This window comes from Gymnoscopelus microlampas (assembly GCF_963454915.1).
Source record: "Gymnoscopelus microlampas genome assembly, chromosome: 12".
In the NCBI taxonomy this organism is placed as follows: Eukaryota; Metazoa; Chordata; class Actinopteri; order Myctophiformes; family Myctophidae; genus Gymnoscopelus; species Gymnoscopelus microlampas.
This window is the reverse complement of record NC_139949.1, coordinates 8,016,555-8,038,375: the sequence shown is the minus strand read 5'-3', so window position 1 is coordinate 8,038,375 and position 21,821 is coordinate 8,016,555. Positions and strand designations below refer to the sequence as shown.

At 38.8% G+C, this 21,821-nt stretch overlaps 1 protein-coding gene across 1 annotated transcript in view; it reads right to left on the bottom strand.

The window, feature by feature from the left end:
* The window catches only part of sim2 (SIM bHLH transcription factor 2), a gene marked incomplete at both ends in the record, with an annotated part of 36,176 nt that extends 26,332 nt beyond the window's left edge, over positions 1-9,844 (bottom strand). The window contains one exon of the mRNA XM_084074111.1: positions 9,670-9,844. Coding sequence (XP_083930237.1) covers positions 9,670-9,844 — 175 coding nt within the window. The remainder of the gene's footprint in view (positions 1-9,669) is intronic.
* Between the last annotated feature and the right edge of the window lie 11,977 nt (positions 9,845-21,821).

Here is a 21,821-nt window from a genome sequence, read left to right as displayed (position 1 = left end):
TTAGCACTGTAGTTGATGAATGTATTCTACAACATGTGTATGTAGCCTACTGTAGCTAATGTTAGCACTGTAGTTGATGAATGTATTCTACAACATGGACTGTAGCTACTCTTAGCACTGTAGTTGATGAATGTATTTCAAAACATGGTGAGAACCTGTAGGCTACTGTTGAAGGGGAGTTATATGTTTTAAGTTTAAGTTTTCTTCTGTTAATATAAAATAGCTCTACATTCTTATAGTAGGCTAGTCATTCTAGGGTGTTTGTTCAATAACAGTCTCCTTGTTTCTCCAGCTCTTTAGTAAACAGAAGTGTGTATTTTCAGGTCAGGATACCAATCTCATCCACAAGGAAATGAGCAGACACAATTGATAATTCTACAACATCTAGCTCTCAAGATGGGGCAACATCTGGCCATCCGTCATACAATTGAAATAGGCTAATCTTACAACGGTCCCAGCAGTCCCGCCCACACTGGAAGGCGGAAGCGCTCACTCCCAACTGGTAATAGGTTGACGAGTCCGCTAAAAACACTTAAGACAGCCCCTTGAGTGCGTGCCGTCGCATACCAATAGGCACAAAAATGTGTAAATCATCTCACCCTCATCAACATGCAACATCGTGGGGCACACCGTCAAGTCAAACGTTGATGGACGGTCAAATCCATCCCAACTCGTCACCCATTTTACATGACTGCTGTGAGAATATGTTATTCAGTAACAGGGGTGTCTCTGTCTCTCCAACTCTTTAATAAGATAAAGTACATTTTAAGGCGGGTTGCCAATTTCATCCAATCAGGAGAGAACGCTTCTGATGGGATGAAATTGGCAACCCATCTTAAAATGTACTTTCTCTTTATTAAAGAGAGACATAGGGACACCGCTTTACTGAACAAACACTCTATTACTACCACAATATAGAGCTTTACGTTTTTAAAAAAACAAGTTTTGTTCTAACCAAAACACATCACTTAAACATATCAGTTAACACTGTATAGTTGCCTCTTGTCTTTGTCTCACTGCCACATTGAGAGAACATACTGTACAGAGATCATATTCATCATAAGAAGGACTTTGATATTCTCCCCATACACGCGCTGTGTCCATTTGTCCACTGAAAAATGGACAAATGGGAAAAAAAAGAGAACCTTGTACACCCTCAGTGTTACTAATGGTCCACATTTGGACACTCTCAGAGTTACAAGTGGATACATGATCACTAAAGTTTGTATTTGTCAGTCATACCTATAGAACCAATTACACAGTCAAATCCTGTGTTCATGGATGAATTTGGGGCAATTTTGATCAGATTAACATGTGGATTAAAAACCAACATATAGCTTGGACTTTCTCTGCAGAATTGCACAGATCACAATGTAATCACCTGTAGCTTGAAAGATCTGACGGGTTCATTTGTACACCCTCAGAGTGAAATGAACACTTCAGGTTTTGGTGTATTTTGTTTTAAATTTGGTATATATATTTCCACACTCACTGCAGGGGGCCACATTACATAATTGCTGTCTGGCAGAAATCTCTTATCTCCATATTTTTTTTCGCAAATTAATGCCGTATACTTCGTCATTCTAGTATGTCACACAAAAGTAGTAAAAATAGCTGATCTACAAGCTCAAAACGCGTCGCGTTTTGAGCTTGTAGATCTGCTATTTTTGCTATTTTGGAATTGGAATCCTGAAAAGTAACATTTTTATTTAATTTCAGATGCATTTATCCTTAAGTTAACTTTATGAACTTAAATACAAATACATTGGCCATAAAAATGAAATCAATATATCAGTATTCCGATATTAACCTGCGGGACACATTAAGTGAAGGTGAGGGCCGCATGTGGCCCCCGGGCCGCCAGTTGCCCATGTATGACTTAAATTCACTGGATTCATTATTCTTCATACTAAAAGTATACAAAAAGCCCACTGTCTGATCGTAAGCAAGCCTTGCCGAGCCATGTGGCCCATAGGGCAGGAGCCGATCTCCTGTTTCTGTAGCGTGAGGCGGCTTGATGTACAAGTACATCCCCTGGACATGAGGCTAGTATATCGCAGAGACTTACCCCCCAGTCCAACTGATTGATGCTTGAGTGCCAAGCAGGGAGGCATTGGGTCCCATTTTTATAGTCTTTGGTATGACCTGGCTGGGGATCGAACCACTGAGCTGGTAGTCTGATGTACAGTAAATATGAGACTCAAATATACAGCTGTATACATATCACTTGGCAGTTAGAAAGTTAAATATGTGGTCCATGTAAACTCAGAAGTCAAATATTTATAATGGCACCTCCGGATGCAAGGTTATCTGAAAATACAAATAATATGGCCTATGTCCAGACGCACGCACGCACGCACGCACGCACGCACGCACGCACGCACGCACGCACGCACGCACACACACGCACACACGCACGCACGCACACACACACACACACACACACACACACAATCTGACACAAATAGGCATACATACGCACAGAAAGGTTCAAACTGTGCAATACAATGCTGCCTATTATTTAAAAGACACTGATAAATGTGTGTGTGTGTGTGTGTGTGTGTGTGTGTGTGTGTGTGTGTGTGTGTGTGTGTGTGTGTGTGTGTGTGTGTGTGTGTGTGTGTGTGTGTGTGTGTGTGTGTGTGTGTACAAATGGAACCAACACATGGACAAGTAAGGGTCCATTTGGTTCCATTGGTTCCATTTAATGAACACAGAAAGGTACAGTATGAAATGGGGGTCCGTGGTATATACTGTATGCATATCAAACTGGAGGTCCTGAAAGGTGGAGAACCAATGAACTTTGACCACAGATCAGTACAAGTAAAAAGCCTGAATGTTACTTGAGTAAAAGTACAAAAGTATTGGCATCAAAATATACTTAAAGTACCAAAAGTAAAAGTACAAAAATATTTGAAAATAGCCTGGGTATAAAATATGGCTGAAGTGGTTAATGTATGTTGTATAATATAATCATTTATATCTGCAAAGTAACTAGTAACTAAAGTTTTCAAATCAATGTAGTGGAGTAAAAGTACAATATTTGACTCTGAGATGTAGTGGAGTAGAAGTAAAATAACTGAAATTTGGAAATACTCCAGTAAAGTAAAAATATTTAAAAAAATGTACTTAAGTACAGTACTTGAGTAAATGTACTTAGTTACTTTACCCCACTGCCAGCAGATTAACCATCAATTACTAATGATGTCAGTGCAGCTGTGTGAAGGACAGTGTGGTATCTCTGCTCAGGCTGCATGCTGAAATAAATATTGTAATATGATATATATTTAAATAAACAAACAAACAAACCAACATTGACGTTAACGTCCAGGAATAACTCACACTTTCCCCAAATCAGGTGAAAAAAAAATAAAGTACTGTACTTAAGTACAATTTTCAGGTATTTTTTTTTTTTTTTTTACTTTACTTGAGTTGAGTATTTTCATTTTTTCAATTCTTTATACTTCTACTCCATTACATCTCAGAGGCAAATAAATGAATTACTTGACAGATTTAGTTGCAAGTTACTTTGTAGATTATAATACAACTGAATATATATTTACCAATTAATTCCTATTTTATAATTTGGCTATTCGAAAATAGCTGAACTACAAGCTCACAATGATGAGACACATTAGTGTGAGTTTCCTACATTTCATATTTAAAAGATTTAAAATAATAACAATTGTAGGTCTACTTTTACTTTGGTATTGCCTACTTTAAAGGCCAGTGGTTCCCAAACTTTATCTCAAGACCCAAAAGAGAATTCAGATGTTGGCTTGGGACCCAAACTAGTGAAAATAGCAGATCTACAAGCTCTTTGATTATCATAGGATTTTTTTGTGTGGAAATCTTTAGAAAATATTTTTTTTAAAACAATAAAGACAGCATTTTGGAAACAAAAAATAAAGGGATATTTTCACTCTGACCCACGGAAATGGATCCACGACCCACAAATGGATCCCGACCCACTGTTTGGGAAACAGTGCTTTAGGCTATTTTTGGATCCAGCAGTTTTATCTTTATTTTTTATGGACTTGTATGTTCAGAGTATTTTCTACATTCTGGTATTGGTTTACTTATAGCCTATAATAAAGTACTTTTTTCCATCACTGCCCCAAACAACCCGAGGGAACCGTTCATTGAAATGCGCACAACATGATTGATTGATTGATTGATTGATTGATTGATTGATTGATTGATTGATTGATTGATTGATTGATTGATTGAATACTTTATTAGCAGTTTGCAAAAATAAATAGAATTAATCAACTCTCTGAAATGGACACTAGTTTTTACTCTTCCGGACAGAAAAAGCTTCGTTGCGACCAATTTACGATTTTCTATTCATTATTAACATCTGGAGAAAGAACAAAAAACAGCCTAAATAACGTAAAGGCCGATAAATTGTGACGCTATAATGCGAGGGTTAAATGACTATGGCTATGTTTTCAAATGAATCATTTTATACATACTTGGGAAATGGGACATTCTGCATGCACATTTTGAATATTATTAATATAATATATTTTGAGTATTTCTACATTGTGGTATTGATACTTTTACTTAAGTAACAAATGTACTTCTTCCACCACACTGGTGTAAATTATATAGGTCAAATTGCTTGTTCAGGGTGGGATAATGTCGGGTCTCTGCTCTATGTTAGTGTATTGAGACAACGTGTTGTGATTTGACATTATGATCAAATTGAATTGAATCTAATTGAAATGAATCTACTGTTAATTATAATTCTAACCCAAATGGGTTCCATGTAGCTACTTCTGAGTTACATGAATACTAAGGATGTCATTGTGTTCAGATCACGAAAAAAATGTCCATGTTCCTACTAATGTTCCAGTTTCATCTATTTAACGAAATGAAGCGACGACATTCAAGCAGCATCTATTCAACTCCATAGATTCACTCAGTGGTGAAAAAGGGAGTAGTGAAAGTATCAATACCGCAATGTAGAACTACGTATGTTACAAGTAAAAGTCCGGAATTCTAAATGTTGAGTAAAAAGTACAAAAGTATTGTATTGGAATCAAAAAGTAGGCCTACAGTACTTGAGTATCTGTACTTATACTTTACCCCACTGATTTACACGATCGGTTTTATTCCAAATCAACTCTATATTAATGATCATAATAGGCTCTATGCACAGCAGCCATAGTATCACTTCCTTCACAGGTGTTACCAACGAAGGCTCTGTTCCATTTAGTGTAGCACAGTGGTTTCCACGACCCCCATAACTCTGAGAGTGTACAAATGGAGGAACCAAATGGACCCGTAACTCTCAGAGTTGCACTCCCGTAGGGGGGCATTTGAGGGTCCCTGGACCCCAACTTTAGACCCACTGGTGTAACAGAGTGTTTCCAGTGAGCCAACATGCACAATATCAGCACCCTGACTCTGTTTGACCAGAATGGAACAGAGCCTTCATTAGTATCATTGGTAACACTTGTGAATGTCTTCACAATGGCTGCTGTGCATAGAGCCTATGGACCAATATACGCCGACCATTCAGCTATGTTCTGGTGCCTCGCTTTGCTTTCACCTGCGCAAAAAAAAAAAAACGATCATGGCTTTAATGAATATCTTCATTTATGATTCTGACCTCTAAACATCATAGTGCAAAACATGTCATTGAGTTACTTTTATCATAAAAGTTTTATGCCGCTATTTAGAGTAAAACTAGTCAATATAACTCAGAGCCAGAGGGAACATTATAAGAGTTAAGGCCGGGTGTTTTTTCCACACTTTCTTTTAAACCACGGACCCCCAAAAATGGACTTTCATATAGGACCATAGACCCCCATTTTCACTCACTCTTACAGGGACCCTCATATAAAATTATGTTTCCATTTAAACGAAATAGAATTCTAAATAATCATATTTGTACATTTTTTAAATAGGCCTACGTCTATAGGCTATATATATATATATCAACATTGAAACACAGTTACTTCGTAATTAATTTCAAATAAATAAATGCAATTAGTTAAATTAAACTAGGCTATAGGCCTGTTAGCAGTCCTTTTAACTGCATTGATGGAGGGACCCCTGGAAACCCCCTCAAAGGCCCCCGGGCCAGACTTTGAACCACTCTTTGGACAGAAACAGGCCTGGTTGCAATGGAGCGTTAAGCCATGAGGTCAGCGCCAGTCCACCAGCCATTATTCACTACAACAACACTCATTCATTCATACATACATCTATTACTCATTTATAACTCTGAGAGGGTGCACATTTAACCAAAATGTCCATTTGGTTAAATGTGCACCCTTTTTTCGTCAACATAAACGCCTTTTTTCGTCAACATAAAAAAAAAAAAAAAACTGCAGCTATGATAAATAATTATTCTTTATTTAAAAAATTCAAAATAACTCTGCCACCGTCCTGCTTATAAGCTGATCGTTTTAAATATAGCATTGCTCTTGTTCAGATTGGCGTCCGATTTGGTTCATTTAATTAAATATTGGCTCAGAGATGCGACAAAAACTAAATCATCCAATAAATAAAGTATTAAAAGTGGATTTGAATGGATATAAAAATAGGTTTGTTGTCTTTGTATTTAAAGGAAAGGTTTTGGATGAGTATCAAACGATCTATCTATCTATCTATCTATCTATCTATCTATCTATCTATCTATCTATCTATCTGTCTGTCTGTCTGTCTGTCTGTCTGTCTGTCTGTCTGTCTGTCTGTCTGTCTGTCTGTCTGTCTGTCTGTCGAAATTATTTAAAAAAAAATATAATTCTCATAAAAATAGGTTCATTATCTGCATGTCGTCATCAAATGGAATATAAAGATAATAACAACAACAAGGATTGTTTTTGTTTTTCTCTGAGCGGAAAGTTTCGGCTCTCTAAGATGATGTGTAAATGTTTGCAGTGCTCTCTAACGGGTGGGCTGCCTGCAGTGGTGGAAAGTAACTAAGTACATTTACTCAAGTACTGTACTTGAGTACAATTTTGAGGTATTTGTTACTTTACTGGAGTGTTTCCAATTTTCAGTACTTTTACTTTACGTCTCAGAGGCAAATATTTGATTATTATTACAAAACATACATTATCCACTTCCCTACATTTCGGCCATATGAAAATAGCCGATCTACAAGCTGCACGATGCATCACGATGCATGCATTGTGAGCTTGTAGATCGGCTATTTTCAAGTTTTTAAAATATATTTTAGACATTATGATAACTTGTGAAACGGGACATTCTGCATTCTACTTTTGGTACTTTAAGTACATTTTTTATATACATATTATATATTTTATGAATTCCGGACTTCTACTTGTAACAGAATATTTCTACATTGCAGTATTGATACTTTTACTCAAGTAAAAAAAAATGTGAGTACTTTTCCCACCACTGTTGAAAAGCCCCCTCTGTTCACAGTGACTTTATGAGTGATGACAGACCAATCCACTGCCGAAGGAAAAGAGAGCTTGTTTTTCTGGCCCTTTAGACCTGTCCAAATATTTATATTTATATAATCTTTATAAAGACTAATTCAATAATTTATCTCGCTGATTGAGGGAGGCATTTGCGAAAACTGACGCCTTTTTTCGTCAACATAAAAAAAACTGTAGCTATGATAAATAATTATTCTTTATTTAAATCCGTTTTTCTCATTTTTTTCCCAAAATGTAGCTAATAAATCATTATTTAAATCAGTTCCTCCCTTTTTTCTTCAAAATGTAGCTAATAAAGCCTTATTTAAATCAGTTCCTCCATTGTTTTCTTCAAAATGTAGCTAATAAAGCATTATTTAAATCAGTTACTCCCTTTTTTTTCCTTCAAATGTAGCTAATAAAGCATTATTCTTATTTTTTTCAAAATGTAGCTAATCAATAATAATTTAAATCATTTTCTCCCATTTTTTTCAAAATGTAGCTAATAAATCATTATTCTTTTTTCTCTTTTAAAAATGTAGCTAATAAATCATTATTCTTTATTTAAATCAGTTTCTCTAAAAAAAAAATCCAAATGAAGGAATACGTGTGTTGCAGCCCCGAGACCACCGTGAAATTATATTTTCGATGTAAAATAAAACGCATAATAATTAATAGACGGACAATGCGTTTCATGCTGTTCTATTAATGCGAATCCGATGAATAGCCTTTATTATAAGGTTTTGACAACATTAGATTAGCTAATACACACACTGTCCTGTGGTCCGCTTTCTGTGATACTGAACGGCCGACTGGAATGTATTAAATGGCTTTTAATGTGTCCACGTTGAGCTGAAATAATAGACATTGAAAACGTTTAATTGTTTGTAAATGTAATGGGATATAGTAAAATATATATACTGTTATGCAATATTACTTTACATTATATTATAATATGATGTCAAGTAATATTGTAATATAATGTAATGTAATGTAATTTCATATTATATTATATTATTATTAGTGGGGTCCTCATGTCTTTGTCTTGTGATATGTTGTTTCTGTTGTCATGTTGTTATGTTGTGAACAGACCTTGTGAAGACAATTTTCCCCTTGGGGACAATAAACATTATTATTATTACTCTAAGCCTAAGGTAATGAGCACACTCTTTTTAAACCCCAGGTAGTAACATTCCCAGTGAGACATCATGGTTGGACATCAGAATTACGCAGAATTTGGCTTCAATTTTATGGTTTTCTTTGCAATCACTGGAAAATAGACCTATTAACATTTTAACTCAATTTGACATTATTTGTCCAATATAGGCTACTGACAACTGTGCGTGTGGTTTAGCTATACTTTGTTCTGCTTACAGAGTCTCATTTAGTCATTTTAATTCTAACAACGTGTCAATAATATACATTGATATTATAGAATATAATATTACCCGTTATTTTGCCCATTAATAACTCTGAGAGTGAACACAATGTTTCAATTTCAGAGTTAAATGTGTGCGCTTCGTACAGTGATGTGTTTATAATTTACAGTGATGGTAGGCTATGTATTATTTACCACCGTCTTTATTGATGTATTTTATGTGGCCTACACGTGCAGTATTTCATAGGCTAGGTGGGCACTAGGGACAACTGGGCACCTCGATGTAAAATGGGCTATTTTGTCCAAATTGCAAAAACAACTTCTTTTTTTATGCCCCAAAATTACTGGATAAACAGGTTTTGTAGCAATTTGTAGCAATTATAGAAATATTAGACCTAAGTGTCCAATGTTCTAATCATGTGTGTACTGTACCTGTAGGTCTACTTAAAAACATTTTCCAAATCTTTTATTTTGTAACATTTTGGAAGAAAATAGGCAATTTAACACTGAGGTGCCCACTTCACTATAGTGCCCAGAACTGCCCACCTATCCTCTTGCCATTTCATATATTTACCATCAGGGACCACCTGTCTCATCTTCAGGTATTTATTTATGTATATATGTTATATATTTACCATCAGGGACCACCTGTCTCATCTTCAGGTATTTATTTATGTGATTATATATTTACCATCAGGGAACACCTGTCTCATCTTCAGGTGTTTATTTATGTGTATTATTATCTATTTACCATCAGGGAACACCTGTCTCATCTTCAGGTATTTATTTATGTATATATATATATATATATATGTATTATTATATATTTACCATCAGGGAACACCTGTCTCATCTTCAGGTATTTATTTATGTGTATTATTATATATTTACCATCAGGGAACACCTGTCTCATCTTCAGGTAGCTGGTGGTCAGTCTGATGATAGAAGCCTTGTCCAGCTGGGAGGTGATGGCGGAGGGCAGAGGCAACAGTTTGGCCAGTTCATAAAATTCTCCATTTTCTTTCTCTCGTCGCGTCTTCGCTGCATTTTTGGATTTTTCCTTCATGTCTGACGGACGCCAACTGGACAGCAGGACAAGTTGGACTCTTTTTTAAGTCCAGTAATTGTACTGAACCTTTAGCAAAAGATCCAAACGCAGTTTTCTCATCCTTTCCAAAAATCCCAAAAGAGTTTTCTCATCCATTCAGACCACAGGATCTCAATACTGTCCTGAGATGATGATGAATCTTGATGATGATGATGATGATGATGATGATGATGATGATGATGATGAAATGACAAAATGACTCCAGAAAAGTGCCTGTGTGCCAATAAGGTTTAGTTTAGTTTATAGACACAAAGAAAACATCTATGTGTCAGAAGCAGACCTTCTAGGTGAAGACGATGAAGAAGAAGATGGCAGTGCCATTAGACTGGACATCTCCACGATGAAGGCTTCAGAAAGTCCTCAAATGAGAAAACGGTCAAGCCCAGAAGTTATTGGTCAGAATGACACCATCATGAACCATACCTCCACGTGGAGTCCGGCTTGATCGCTCGCCTTCCATAACACATACAACTCTAATAATAATAAAAATGCCAAAAGATGGTTTTCAACGTCACTTCACTTCATCATCAGTCGTTTCATTCCATGGATGCGACGTGGATTCAAGGTAAAACAAAAGAAAAATCTCCTTTAAGCGGCTGGTTTTACAATCCACTGATGGGAGAGGAATCATTCATATAAAGCTGGTTCCTCTCTGTCTCTGCATGCATGGATGGAGCTCCACAGCCTGTTGACGTGGTGCGTTCAGGTTAGAAAGATCCGCATGATGTGTGTGCTGGTGGCCGGCTGGGAAGCCTCTGACTGACTGCACAGAGAGAGAGAGAGAGAGAGAGAGAGGAGAGAGAGAGAGAGGAGAGAGAGAGAGAGAGAGAGAGAGAGAGAGAGAGAGAGAGAGAGAGAGAGAGAGAGAGAGAGAGAGAGAGAGAGAGAGAGAGAGAGAGAGAGAGAGAGAGAGCGCAGAGCACTGTCACCGTCCTCAGCATTAAAGGAGCACTTGTCTTCACTCATTTTCAAACTGATCTTCTATTGGTCCTTTAAATGCTCAGTTTAAGATGAAACAATTTCTGTCTACTCACTGTGTGACTCAGAGGAGACCTGTGGACAGTTCAGAAACCTGCCTACCAGTGACATCATAGATGAGGATTCCGAGCTAAAAGAAATGCTGACAGGCTTTCTCTTCCTATAGACATGTTGGAATGGAAGCAAATTTACATTAACATTAATTAAAGAAAAAATCTCACTATTGATGATGGCACTGGTTTCTTAACTGTCCACAGCCCTCCTCTGAGACACAGGCAGAAATGGTGCCATCTTATAATGAGCACCATTTCTGTCTATTATATATGAAAATAGGTTGAAAATGGAATATAACCCTGATATTATACAAATGGAACCAAATGGACAGTTGGTTCCAAAAAGACAAGAGTGTTTTTCTTTTTCATTCAACCTTTATTTATTTTCTCGGAAATACATTGAGTGCAGAGCCCTCATTATCAATGATGCTGAGATTACAGTAGGAATAATACAACAGTGTAAATAATATTGAAATAAGACCAGCCGGATAAAACAAAGTTATGTACTGTATGTGAAAACAAGCAAAAAACAGAGTATACAAACAATAATAAAGACAGCTTAATTAAGTGTATGTGCGTGCATGTGTTTGTGCTCACAGTCAAACACCTGTGACTGTGAGCACTGTATCGCCGTGCACATGGCTTTTGGCTAGTGTAATTATAATAATAATTAATAATTTAACTTACATACTAATCATGTAAGTGTAATTTGGTTGACTTTTGCAACTGCTTGAAAGCAGCTTTCATACACTAAAGCCAGTGGAGTCAGTCCATGTATTTGCGTTGGCGGTGGCATTTAGAGCTATCGCTTTCTGCATGGCTGTCAGCGTTGATGGATGAAGATTGCTGTGGCACTAATAAGGAAAATCTTACAGGCCTCTCTGGTTTGACTCAGCTAGGCGGCAAGGATCCGGTTTTGAAAACGAAGCCAATGAGGAAGTGGGTTAAAAGCACTGCAGTTCTCATTAATGGCCCAGAGGGTGTCGCTATTTCTCCTCCTGCTGGTTGCAGAAGAATTAACTCTCAAGTATTTTACCCGACTTTACGCTTGTTTTTTAAAATTTCATTCATAACAGTTTTCATAAATACTTATAGATGAAATAGTGGCAAAACGGGTCTGTACAAACCAATGGGTAACGTCACCATTCTCTGTGTCCATATATCTTTTTTACAATCTATGGTTTAAACTCCATTATTATCATCGCTGTCGGGCAGAAACCTTGTATGTTAATATGAGGGCGCTCGGGTGGCGCAGTGGTAAAGTATCTGCCCAGTACGAAGGTTGTGGGTTCAAATCCACAGTGGTGCATCCCGCTCCAGGTATACAAACACAATTGGCCTGGGTTGGGTGGGGAGGGTGTCTCTGCATTCCTGAACAAGAAAAAACCTTATAAATAGATTGAAATACATGGTTTTCTTGCACTTGAAATACATGGTTTTCTTGCACTTGAAATACGTGGTTTTCTTGGACCAGTGGGTGCTTGGATTGACATGCACAAGGACACGTTTTAAGTGCAAATACACACATACACGTCACATCATGCAACACAACATCATTTTAAAGGACCGCAAAGGAAATATCCATTTGATAATGGTGTAACAATGTATGTATTTTACATTTCATTATCAATAAAGTCAAAGTCGAACGCCAAACAAAAATCACACCTGTGTGAAGGTAGCGGCGCCTTTGATACATTTTGTCATAGATATGTTTCAATATTAATATCTAATATATAATATCAATATTAGTTTATACCCCAGTTAATAAGAATACAGAGGACGACATACACCTGGACATAGACACGGACATACGTACACACAGAGAAATACTAGAGAAACAATATTAAATCTCTGTAAATTTATTTACAGAGACTGTAAATTTATTTCGATCTGACCAATCAGAACCTCGACGGGCCTGACCAATCAAAACGTTGACGGACCTGACCAATCAGAACCTTGGCGGGCCTGACCAATCAGAACGTTGACAGACCTGACCAATCAGAACGTTGACGGAAAAGCCAGGTATAGAGCAGGACCGCTCTATAGCGGCGCCAGCGCCGCTAAAAATCACACCCAGTGTAAAGTGGGCGGTGTGTGGTCATCACAACATGACCCACTTAAAAAAAAGAATAAATGTATTTTTTTTAAGTCCATACTGCTATTCATAGGGCTGCACATGTGTCATGTGTTTCGCTAGCCAATCACAGTCCTGAATTTGCAAAGTCAGCCAATCACATTACAGCTAGTGGTGATGACACTAGCTGTAATGTGATTGGCTGACTTTGCAAAAGTATAGATTTGCATTGACTGTGGAAGGGTTAGGGGTGTAGACTGCGTTGTAGACTATTGGCCAATCACGGTGCAGGATTGGTCAGTGTCCAAAACTCACTTATAGGGGGCGGTTACACCGCCCCAAAAAGTGTTGAATAATGGCGTGGCTTCATGTGGCTCTCGGATGTGTCATAGGAAAGGTGACTGTCATCATAGATGTATCTGTGACAAATGAATCCATGTTTGGGCAAAGGTTTCAGGCCGATCCGACCGTCACTGACTTCTATTCTGTTTGACTGTCGACATTCATATACGGTCTCATGTCGCTGGAGGTGCCCCCTGTCCCTCCGTGTACGGAACACCACAAGTGCTACAAATGCAGAAACGTGTCTTTTCCCCCCACCAAATTAGGTACAAATGGTCATGTAACAATGACTGTCAAACAGTTACAAAGTGGGAGTGTAGATAGGTACAAAGTCAGTGAAAACCATGAAAAGTAAAAAAGAAAACATCCAATCATCCCCAAATTTGATGTTGAGGGGCCTCTCGAGTGCACCTCCAAAACCGCTTTTCACTTCTTCCACAAACAGGAACAGTACACATACAAACTCTATTTCCCCCAGAGCATCCCCATGTCCTAATGGCTGCACCCCAACACTGACGCAGCCCTGGGTAGCCAACCCAGCCTGGTGGAGATCTGAGCTCAGAGGAGCACACCTTTCTAGTATCTGCATCAATTTTGGACAGACAGATAGTTATTCCACATCTGTCATTTAAAGATTATGCTACTGAGATGAGTGAGATTAGCCTGGTAAACCCTCCCTCCGGAAATCTCATTTCCATTTGATCTCAGGAAGGAGTCTGGCATGAACGCCCATTCTGCAATATTGGGGAGTTTCCAGCGAAATCAGGACCTAACCGCGCCTATCAGCGTCGTCGCTCATCGTTCTGTGATTGACAGCTTACGTTGGCCAATCAGGTGGCGAGTTCGAGTGAGCCCGAATGATGCCGAGTGCAGCCTGAGAGCCGCCGAAAAAAGACGAACGGCAGCCATTGTTGTTTCTGCGAGTGCCGTGACTTCTTAGTTTCGTTCTTAAAACGGTCTCAAACTTATTTTTTGTGGCACGGAATTTACTATTAACATATCGTTTGGATAGAATTTAGTTGTTTAACTTCATATACAGTATGTGGTCAATTAATCATGACAGAGCCTATTTAAAAATATAAATTTAGAGAACCGGCAGGGGCGGGGAGTGACACGCATGTATCCCAATAAGGCAACCTATTTTCGGCATGGCCGTCCCAAAAGTCCCGTTGCGTCACATAGTCTGGAGCTCGTCAAAATGAACTGCTGATTGGCTGAAGGGGAAAACGATCATTGGTTGAAGGGGTTGTCAGTCAACGGTATTACTCCCGCCCAACTCCAGCCCACAGCCAATATTGCAGAATGAGCAATCATGCCAGACTCCTTCCTGAGATCAAATGGAAATGAGATTTCCGGAGGGAGGGTTTACCAGGCTAGAGTGAGATGAGTCAGCAATAGGTTTTGATGATACGTCAGCGAGCTGGATGAGTTCCTATCTGGAGGGGAGGGAACAGGTGGTGGAAGTGAACAGAACCCTGCCCCCCCCTCCCAGTGAGTTGTGGCGTTCCGCAAGTAAGTTACTTTACTGTTCCTGATATATGTGAACGATATGTCATCAGCTTGCGACAGCAACCTGTTCCTGTTCGCAGATGACTCGGCTCTGCTGGTCTCGGACAGGGACAGGCTGCAGGTAGAAAAAACTCTCAGCTCTGAACTCCATACGATCCGCATCTGGCTCGCTGACAACAAAGTATCATTACACCTGGGTAAAACTGAATCCATTCTCTTTGGGTCTAGTGTTAACCTTAGCAAGGCTGAGAGCTTCACAATCAAAGGGGATGATGTTATCACAAGAAAGGAGGTAATTACCTAACTGGGTTCCATCTTGGAGGCAAACCTCTCCGGTGATAAAATGGCAGAAAGAGTAATCAAAAAGGTCAATCAATGAACACGTTTTTTTTTAAAGGATTTCCTCTCTTGTCAGTAAGAATACCTTGAAGATTCTTACAGGGGCCCTCATCCAAGGTCATTTCGACTATGCATGCTTCTCATGGTATCACAACACCACTAAGGCCTTAAAAATAAGGCTCCAGACAACCCAAAACAAACTAGTAAGGCTACTTCTTGGCCTCAAACATACAACCCATCTAACCCCTGCTCAATTTGCACAACACCAGAGGCAGCTCCACTAATCATGTTCAACCCAGATTTGGCACAAACAAGGGAATGAACTCGTTCTCATACTATGCAACAAAAACATGGAATGCCCTACCAAAAGGAGTAAAGGAGTGTAAAAGCCTACTCACTTTCAAAACAGCCCTAAAAAAACACATTCAGGAGGCTGCAATTCCAAACCAGCCCCTGTCAAAGTCTTAACCTACCACCCCCCCCTCCTCAAACTGTTTATTGTATATATTTCTTGTTTTTCATAACAGTAACCTGTAAGCTGATTGTATGATGTTCTGCATAGTAGTGTATATATCTGTCTGTTTTCTTAAATGTCATCATGATTTGAGTGTGTGGGGATCTCATTTTAAATAACCCATTGTGCTTTTATGAGCGATCCAGTTTAGAGGACCTATCATTGTAAATTGTACTTACTGTTTCTTTCGAAATAAAGTGCTTCAATCAATCAATCAATCAATCAATCAATCAATCAATCAATCAATCAATCAATCAATCAATCAATCAATCAGACAGACAGACAGACAGACAGACAGACAGACAGACAGACAGACAGACAGACAGACAGACAGACAGACACATAGGTATGTTTTAGACACCATTAAACACCATAGTTGGGTCGTTGATTAATTGAATACATAGGACCACAATGGAAACAAGTCCCCAGGACCTTTTTGTGTTATCATTTTAGCCTAAATGTCTTACAATCAGACAATGTCTGTCAATCAATCAATCAATCAATCAATCAATCAATCAATCAATCAATCAATCAATGAAGTTGTGGATCTGTTTATCTCTTTGTCTCTCTGCTCTGGACATGTAAGGGCAGTCTACATCTAGGACCGTTTTCAAAGTTTTTGTGACCAAGGAACACTAATGGGCAAGTCAAAATCTCTGTAGGCCTATTTCTGTATTCATAATGAAAACAGCAGATCTACAAGTTAATCTAGACTTCATCTGCAGCTTGTAGTAGATGTTGTCTCACATTACACCAGTCAGTGTGCCTGGAGTCGACCACCGTTTGTTTTGTATGTAGAAATTATGTATTTCCTTTGTGAAGGGTGACTCCTAGTGGACATGTTGGGAATGTGTCCTAATAATGACTTCCACATCACACAGCATTTATCACACAGAAACAATCACATTAAATTCACATCTAGCCTAATCCCTTGCTCTTATTATGAGGTAAGTAACAACCAAAACAAGAAAAGGTTAAGAAAACTAGGTTAATTTAATCTGGGATGAAAGTATTCAGTTTTCTTTAGAATCACCTCACACTCTAGGCATTCTAATTAGTGTGGTTGCCCAACAGGGCAACCAGACTATAGTACTCTATACACTTTATTTATTTATTTATTTATAGATAAACAATACTTTGCCGCGCATCTCCTCCCACAGTTTATCCCCTAATGTTGTGCCATATATCAAAATGACCGTCTTGAACGGGAATCGTGCGCTTGTATTTTGCTAAGAGATTGGTTGAATAGTTTAATTGATATTAATTTATTAGTGCATTAAATTTCCCCATCCACTTTAATGTAAAAGTGAAAAAACTCAAATTCAAGTATTTTTTTCTCAGAAACCTTAAGAGCTAGAGTTATCAGATTTGGAGGGAAAATTCATAATTAAGTCCCAAATTATTAAAAAAAAATATCACACCATTCGGCCTCATGGTGGCGCTATAACAGCCCCCTTTACGTTTTGGCCCGTAACTCTTGAACCGTAGGTCCTAAAATCTAAATTTCTTTTCACCTGGATTCCTTGGGTCACGACGCATCTCCCCATATAGGCCACGCCCATTTGCGTCAGGATAGATTTTTTGATATTGATTTATTAGTGCATTAAATTTCCCCATCCACTTTAATGGGAATTGCAAAAACTCCCATTCAAGTATTTCTTTCTCGGAAACCGTAAGGGCTACAGTTACAAAACTTGGAGGGGAGGTTAATAATTTTTTGAAAAATTATTAAGAAAATAATCACACCAGTCGGCCACATGGTGGCGCTATAACAGCCCCCTTTACCTTTTGGCCTATAACTCTTGAACCGTAGGTCGTAAAATCAAAATTTATTTTCCCCTGGATTCCTTGGGTCACGACGCATCTTCCCATATAGGCCACACACTTTTTCTTCAATTTTTTTCCAAATCTCACATAAATCGGTACACGTGATCTATGGACCCATGCGATAAACCTATCCAAGCGGAATTTTGATAGTCCGTACCGTCCGTCCGTAAATGGCTTCCAAAGTTAGCGGGAGGGGCCCGTTTGACCAACAATGCCATAAATCACGAACGAAACGTCCGGTCAATCCCAAATTTGAATCACATGTCGAGGGTGGTATACTAAACCAATCCCCAAAAGCATTTCTACTTTGATCCATAGGGGGCGCCACGAATGCTCGAAATGTAACCGTTTGATGCAAAAACCTTATTTTGGGGGGATCGATCCTCTCAAAAGGAAACGCAAGCGATCTCAGGAGTGACGTGACGATGTAATTGGCGCAGTCTCCGACGGTATTCCTCCCGGCGTATTGCTCGAGTCCCGACCGGCGTCGGCGCAACCACACTTTGCAATTGCCAATTGCGTCTAGTTTATTAGTGTGGTTGCCCTAACAGGGCAACCAGACTATTGTTTTAGTGAAAAAAAACTTTGCCGCGCTACTCCTCCCACAGTTTATTTTTCCGAATTTAGTGCCATATGTCAATATGACCGGTCTCACCGGGAATCGTGTGCTTGTATTTTGCTAAGAGATTGGTTGCATAGTTTAATTGATATTAATTTATTAGTGAATTACATTTCCCCATCCACTTTAATGGAAAATGGGAAAATTAAGAAACTAGATTTCAAGTATTTTTTTCTCAGAAACTGTAAGGGCTAGAGTTACAACACTTAGAGGGGAGGTTCATAATTTAGTCCGAAATTATCAAAAACAATATTACACTAGTCGGCCTCATGGTGGCGCTATAAAAAAAAACTTTACGTTTTGGCCTATAACTCTTGAACCGTTGGTCGTAAAATAAAAATATTTCCCTAGATTGGGTCATGACGCTACTCGCCATATATGCCACTTCCATTTGCGTCAGGATAGATTTTTCAAAACACACTTTTAGCTCCTCCTCCCACATATTTTGTCCAAATTTCACAAAAATCGGTACACATGATCTCTGGACCCATAAACATCTCCAAGCGGAATTCTGATAGTCATTACCGTTCGTCCGTAAATGGCTTCCAAAGTTAGAGGAAGGGGCCTATTTTACAAAAAATGCTTGAACATCTTGAACATGCGCCACTTCATGAGTGTATATTAGTCATTTAACTTCAATATTCTGTGGAGACCATCGTGAAGCCAAAATCAACATTGTGCTTTTATGTGTAAATCAGTGATGCAAGTGTATAATTAGGGCACTGCACAGTAGTCCGAAGCCCTATTGAAACTGCATGATTATTATTCCACTTCCCCATAATGAATCAGGAAAATGAGGGCCTAAACGTACTCAAAAAGTTACGCAACTTTGCACACACATCACAAGTGGTGAAAAAAAACGGATATTAATCGTCTAAAAAGGGGCGTGTCCTAATGGCTCAATAGCGCCCCCTACAAAATTCTGTGCTTGAAGACCCACAATACGGTTTCACCTACATGTATGAAAATCGGTACACACCTGTATCATGTCCCGACTTACAAAAAAGTCTGGAGCCATGACCTAAACCCAACAGGAAGTCGGCCATTTTAATTTATAGTGACTTTTTTATGCATTTCACACCATTTTCACAGGTTGTACTTTAACAATCTCCTCCTAGATGGATTGTCGGATCCGCCTGAAATTCGCTCAGAGTACACAAAAGACCATAACAATGAAAAGTTATCAAAAGCTTGAGTTTTCGTAAAACGGCGTGACCGTGGCGAAGCGTCACATTCCTATTGGCTGGGCTTTAAACAGCCATAACTCCAGGTCCCAGCATGGTAAACCTACGAAACTTGCTAGGTGCTCTTATGGCCAATAGGGACAGGCTGTAATTGCTTAAGCTCTGTATTCCTGTTGAGCAGCCTTGAAATGAACGGACAGGGATTTAACATTGTTCTTCTAGTTCATATAGCTTAAAGGTGTAGTGAAATGAAAAATATGTTTTTCACACTTTTAGAGCATATCCGTGGTCATCATATGGGCATACCTAACAATAGATGCCAAAACAAATGGAAAAAAAACATTTTTGTGTATTTTTACATCTAAAGTCCCTAAAAAGCCAATCTTAATTACTTCCTGTAAACGAAAACGTGCTGCGTGATGACATAACGCAGCCTTCATGAATCTAAATGAATCTTGATTACATGCACCTGTTTGATTCCCATAGCTGCAGTTCTTCAAACACAGCTGATTTTAATTACAGAGATAGGCCTACTCCGTTTTGAATCTCATTGAAGATGAGTGTATTACTCATTTTAAACTTCATCTGCACACTAAAATATGTATCTGAAAACATTATAGGTTAGAAATAAGCCAGGTAGTAGCAAACGTGCTTCACTGGCCGTCTCTCTCTCACTTGTAAACAAACACTAACTGTGTTGCGCACGGCTGAAGTGATTGAGATCCAACGTCCCATAGCCTGAAGGGATGGGACCTTCTGATTGGTTTAGAGTCGTTGAGCCGACGTTTCAGGCTGAACCTTCAAAATAAAATTACCGAAAATGTCACTTCAGTGCGTCTTTAATGAAATTAACTCAAAGGCACCGCTCACTTCACACTTGGTGTGATTTTTTTAATGTAGCCTAACTTTTCAGCTGATTGCCGTACAGACTTGTGGGTGCTGTCATTGGACTCAGATAACAGTCCTTGTTCTTCATTGGTGTTACATAACTCCGGCCCCTCTTCTAATTGGTCGATATTTGATAGTTCCTATGTTTTGCCGTAATTTTTTGAACAATTTGTCGTACAGAGTCATAAGTCATCTTACTGGACTCTGGACTCACAGGTTGTCCTTCATTAGAGTTACTTAGCTCTGCTCCAGCTGATTCGTCTATATATTTCTACCCAACGTGGACAAAGGTGCGAGGGCCTGGTCATCGCTGCTTGCTAACTTTGCATTTCTAGTCACATATAAAGGTCTTAGTATTGCATGTCAATAACAGCCCCAAAAGTCATACTGAAGGAATAGCCTAAACATTCAAAAAACATTCACACAAGATCTAAAGTGGGTGTTTATCACCTTAGTTTACCTTGGAAAATATTCCATGCAATAGGCCTTTCAACTCCATTTTATGTGTTTTTACCAAACTCATTGAGGTTCTATGAAATTAGCCTGGAGGTATGACCACTAGATGTGCTGTGTCTGAGCATGAATTCATGTTGTTGAAGGTTGTGTATGCTCTCACGCAATGCCAATAAAATCAAAACAAATACCTGAGACGATATGGTAAGATTTACATCTTACCTGAAACCAACAACCAGTCCTGTATCTGCAGTCAGGCTCATGACATGCCTTGAGGACATCAAGTGTTGCATGCACACTTGATGTCCTAACCTAACCTAACCTAACCTAACCTAACCTTCTTGTCCATGTCCTAACCTAACCTACCCCCCTACCCCCCCTCTCTCTTTCTGCTTTTGTACATATGTTTCACTTTTCATACCAGTAACCTGTAAACTGATTGTATGACATTCTGTATAGTAGCGTGTATATCTGTCTGTCTCTTATATGTCATCATGATTTGTGTGCATGGGGATCTCATCTTAAACAAGCTTAGTGCTTAATGAGCTTTCCAGTTTAGTAGACCTTGTATTGTGAATTTGTACTTCCATGTACTGTTATGTACTGTCATGTACTGTTCTCATGTCTTACTAAATAAAGTACATCAATCAATCAATCAATCAATCACACACCTTTGTACAGCTGCAACAATGCAACAATGAAGGCAAGCTGGAAGTTGTCCTGTTTGGCTCCCTCACGGTCACTCCATCACAGGGAATACTAACGGTCTTGGCAACCCAGGGACGCACGAGGGGGGCGGAGGGGTTTGAACATATTCAGCTCCATGGGGGGGGGGGGGGTGAAGAAAAAAGAAAAAACCTCTACACTTCATGGATTTTGTTTGTTGTACCGAATTAATCACATTAAAGTAAATTGTGATGCACGCGCACACACTGGGAACGCACATGCGTCGGTTCTAAAATGCCCTCTGTGTCTCTGTGGCATACTCTCCACACTTGTTAAACCCAATGTGATACACCTTGGTGAGATGTTTGATTCTGCCTTTAAGTTTAACAAGCGGGTAAAAGCAGTAGAAAAAAAAACGTTTTTCTTTTTCTTCTAGCTTTTGCCATTTTGCTCTAACATAGACCTTGAGAAAGTCCTCCAGTCCATTTT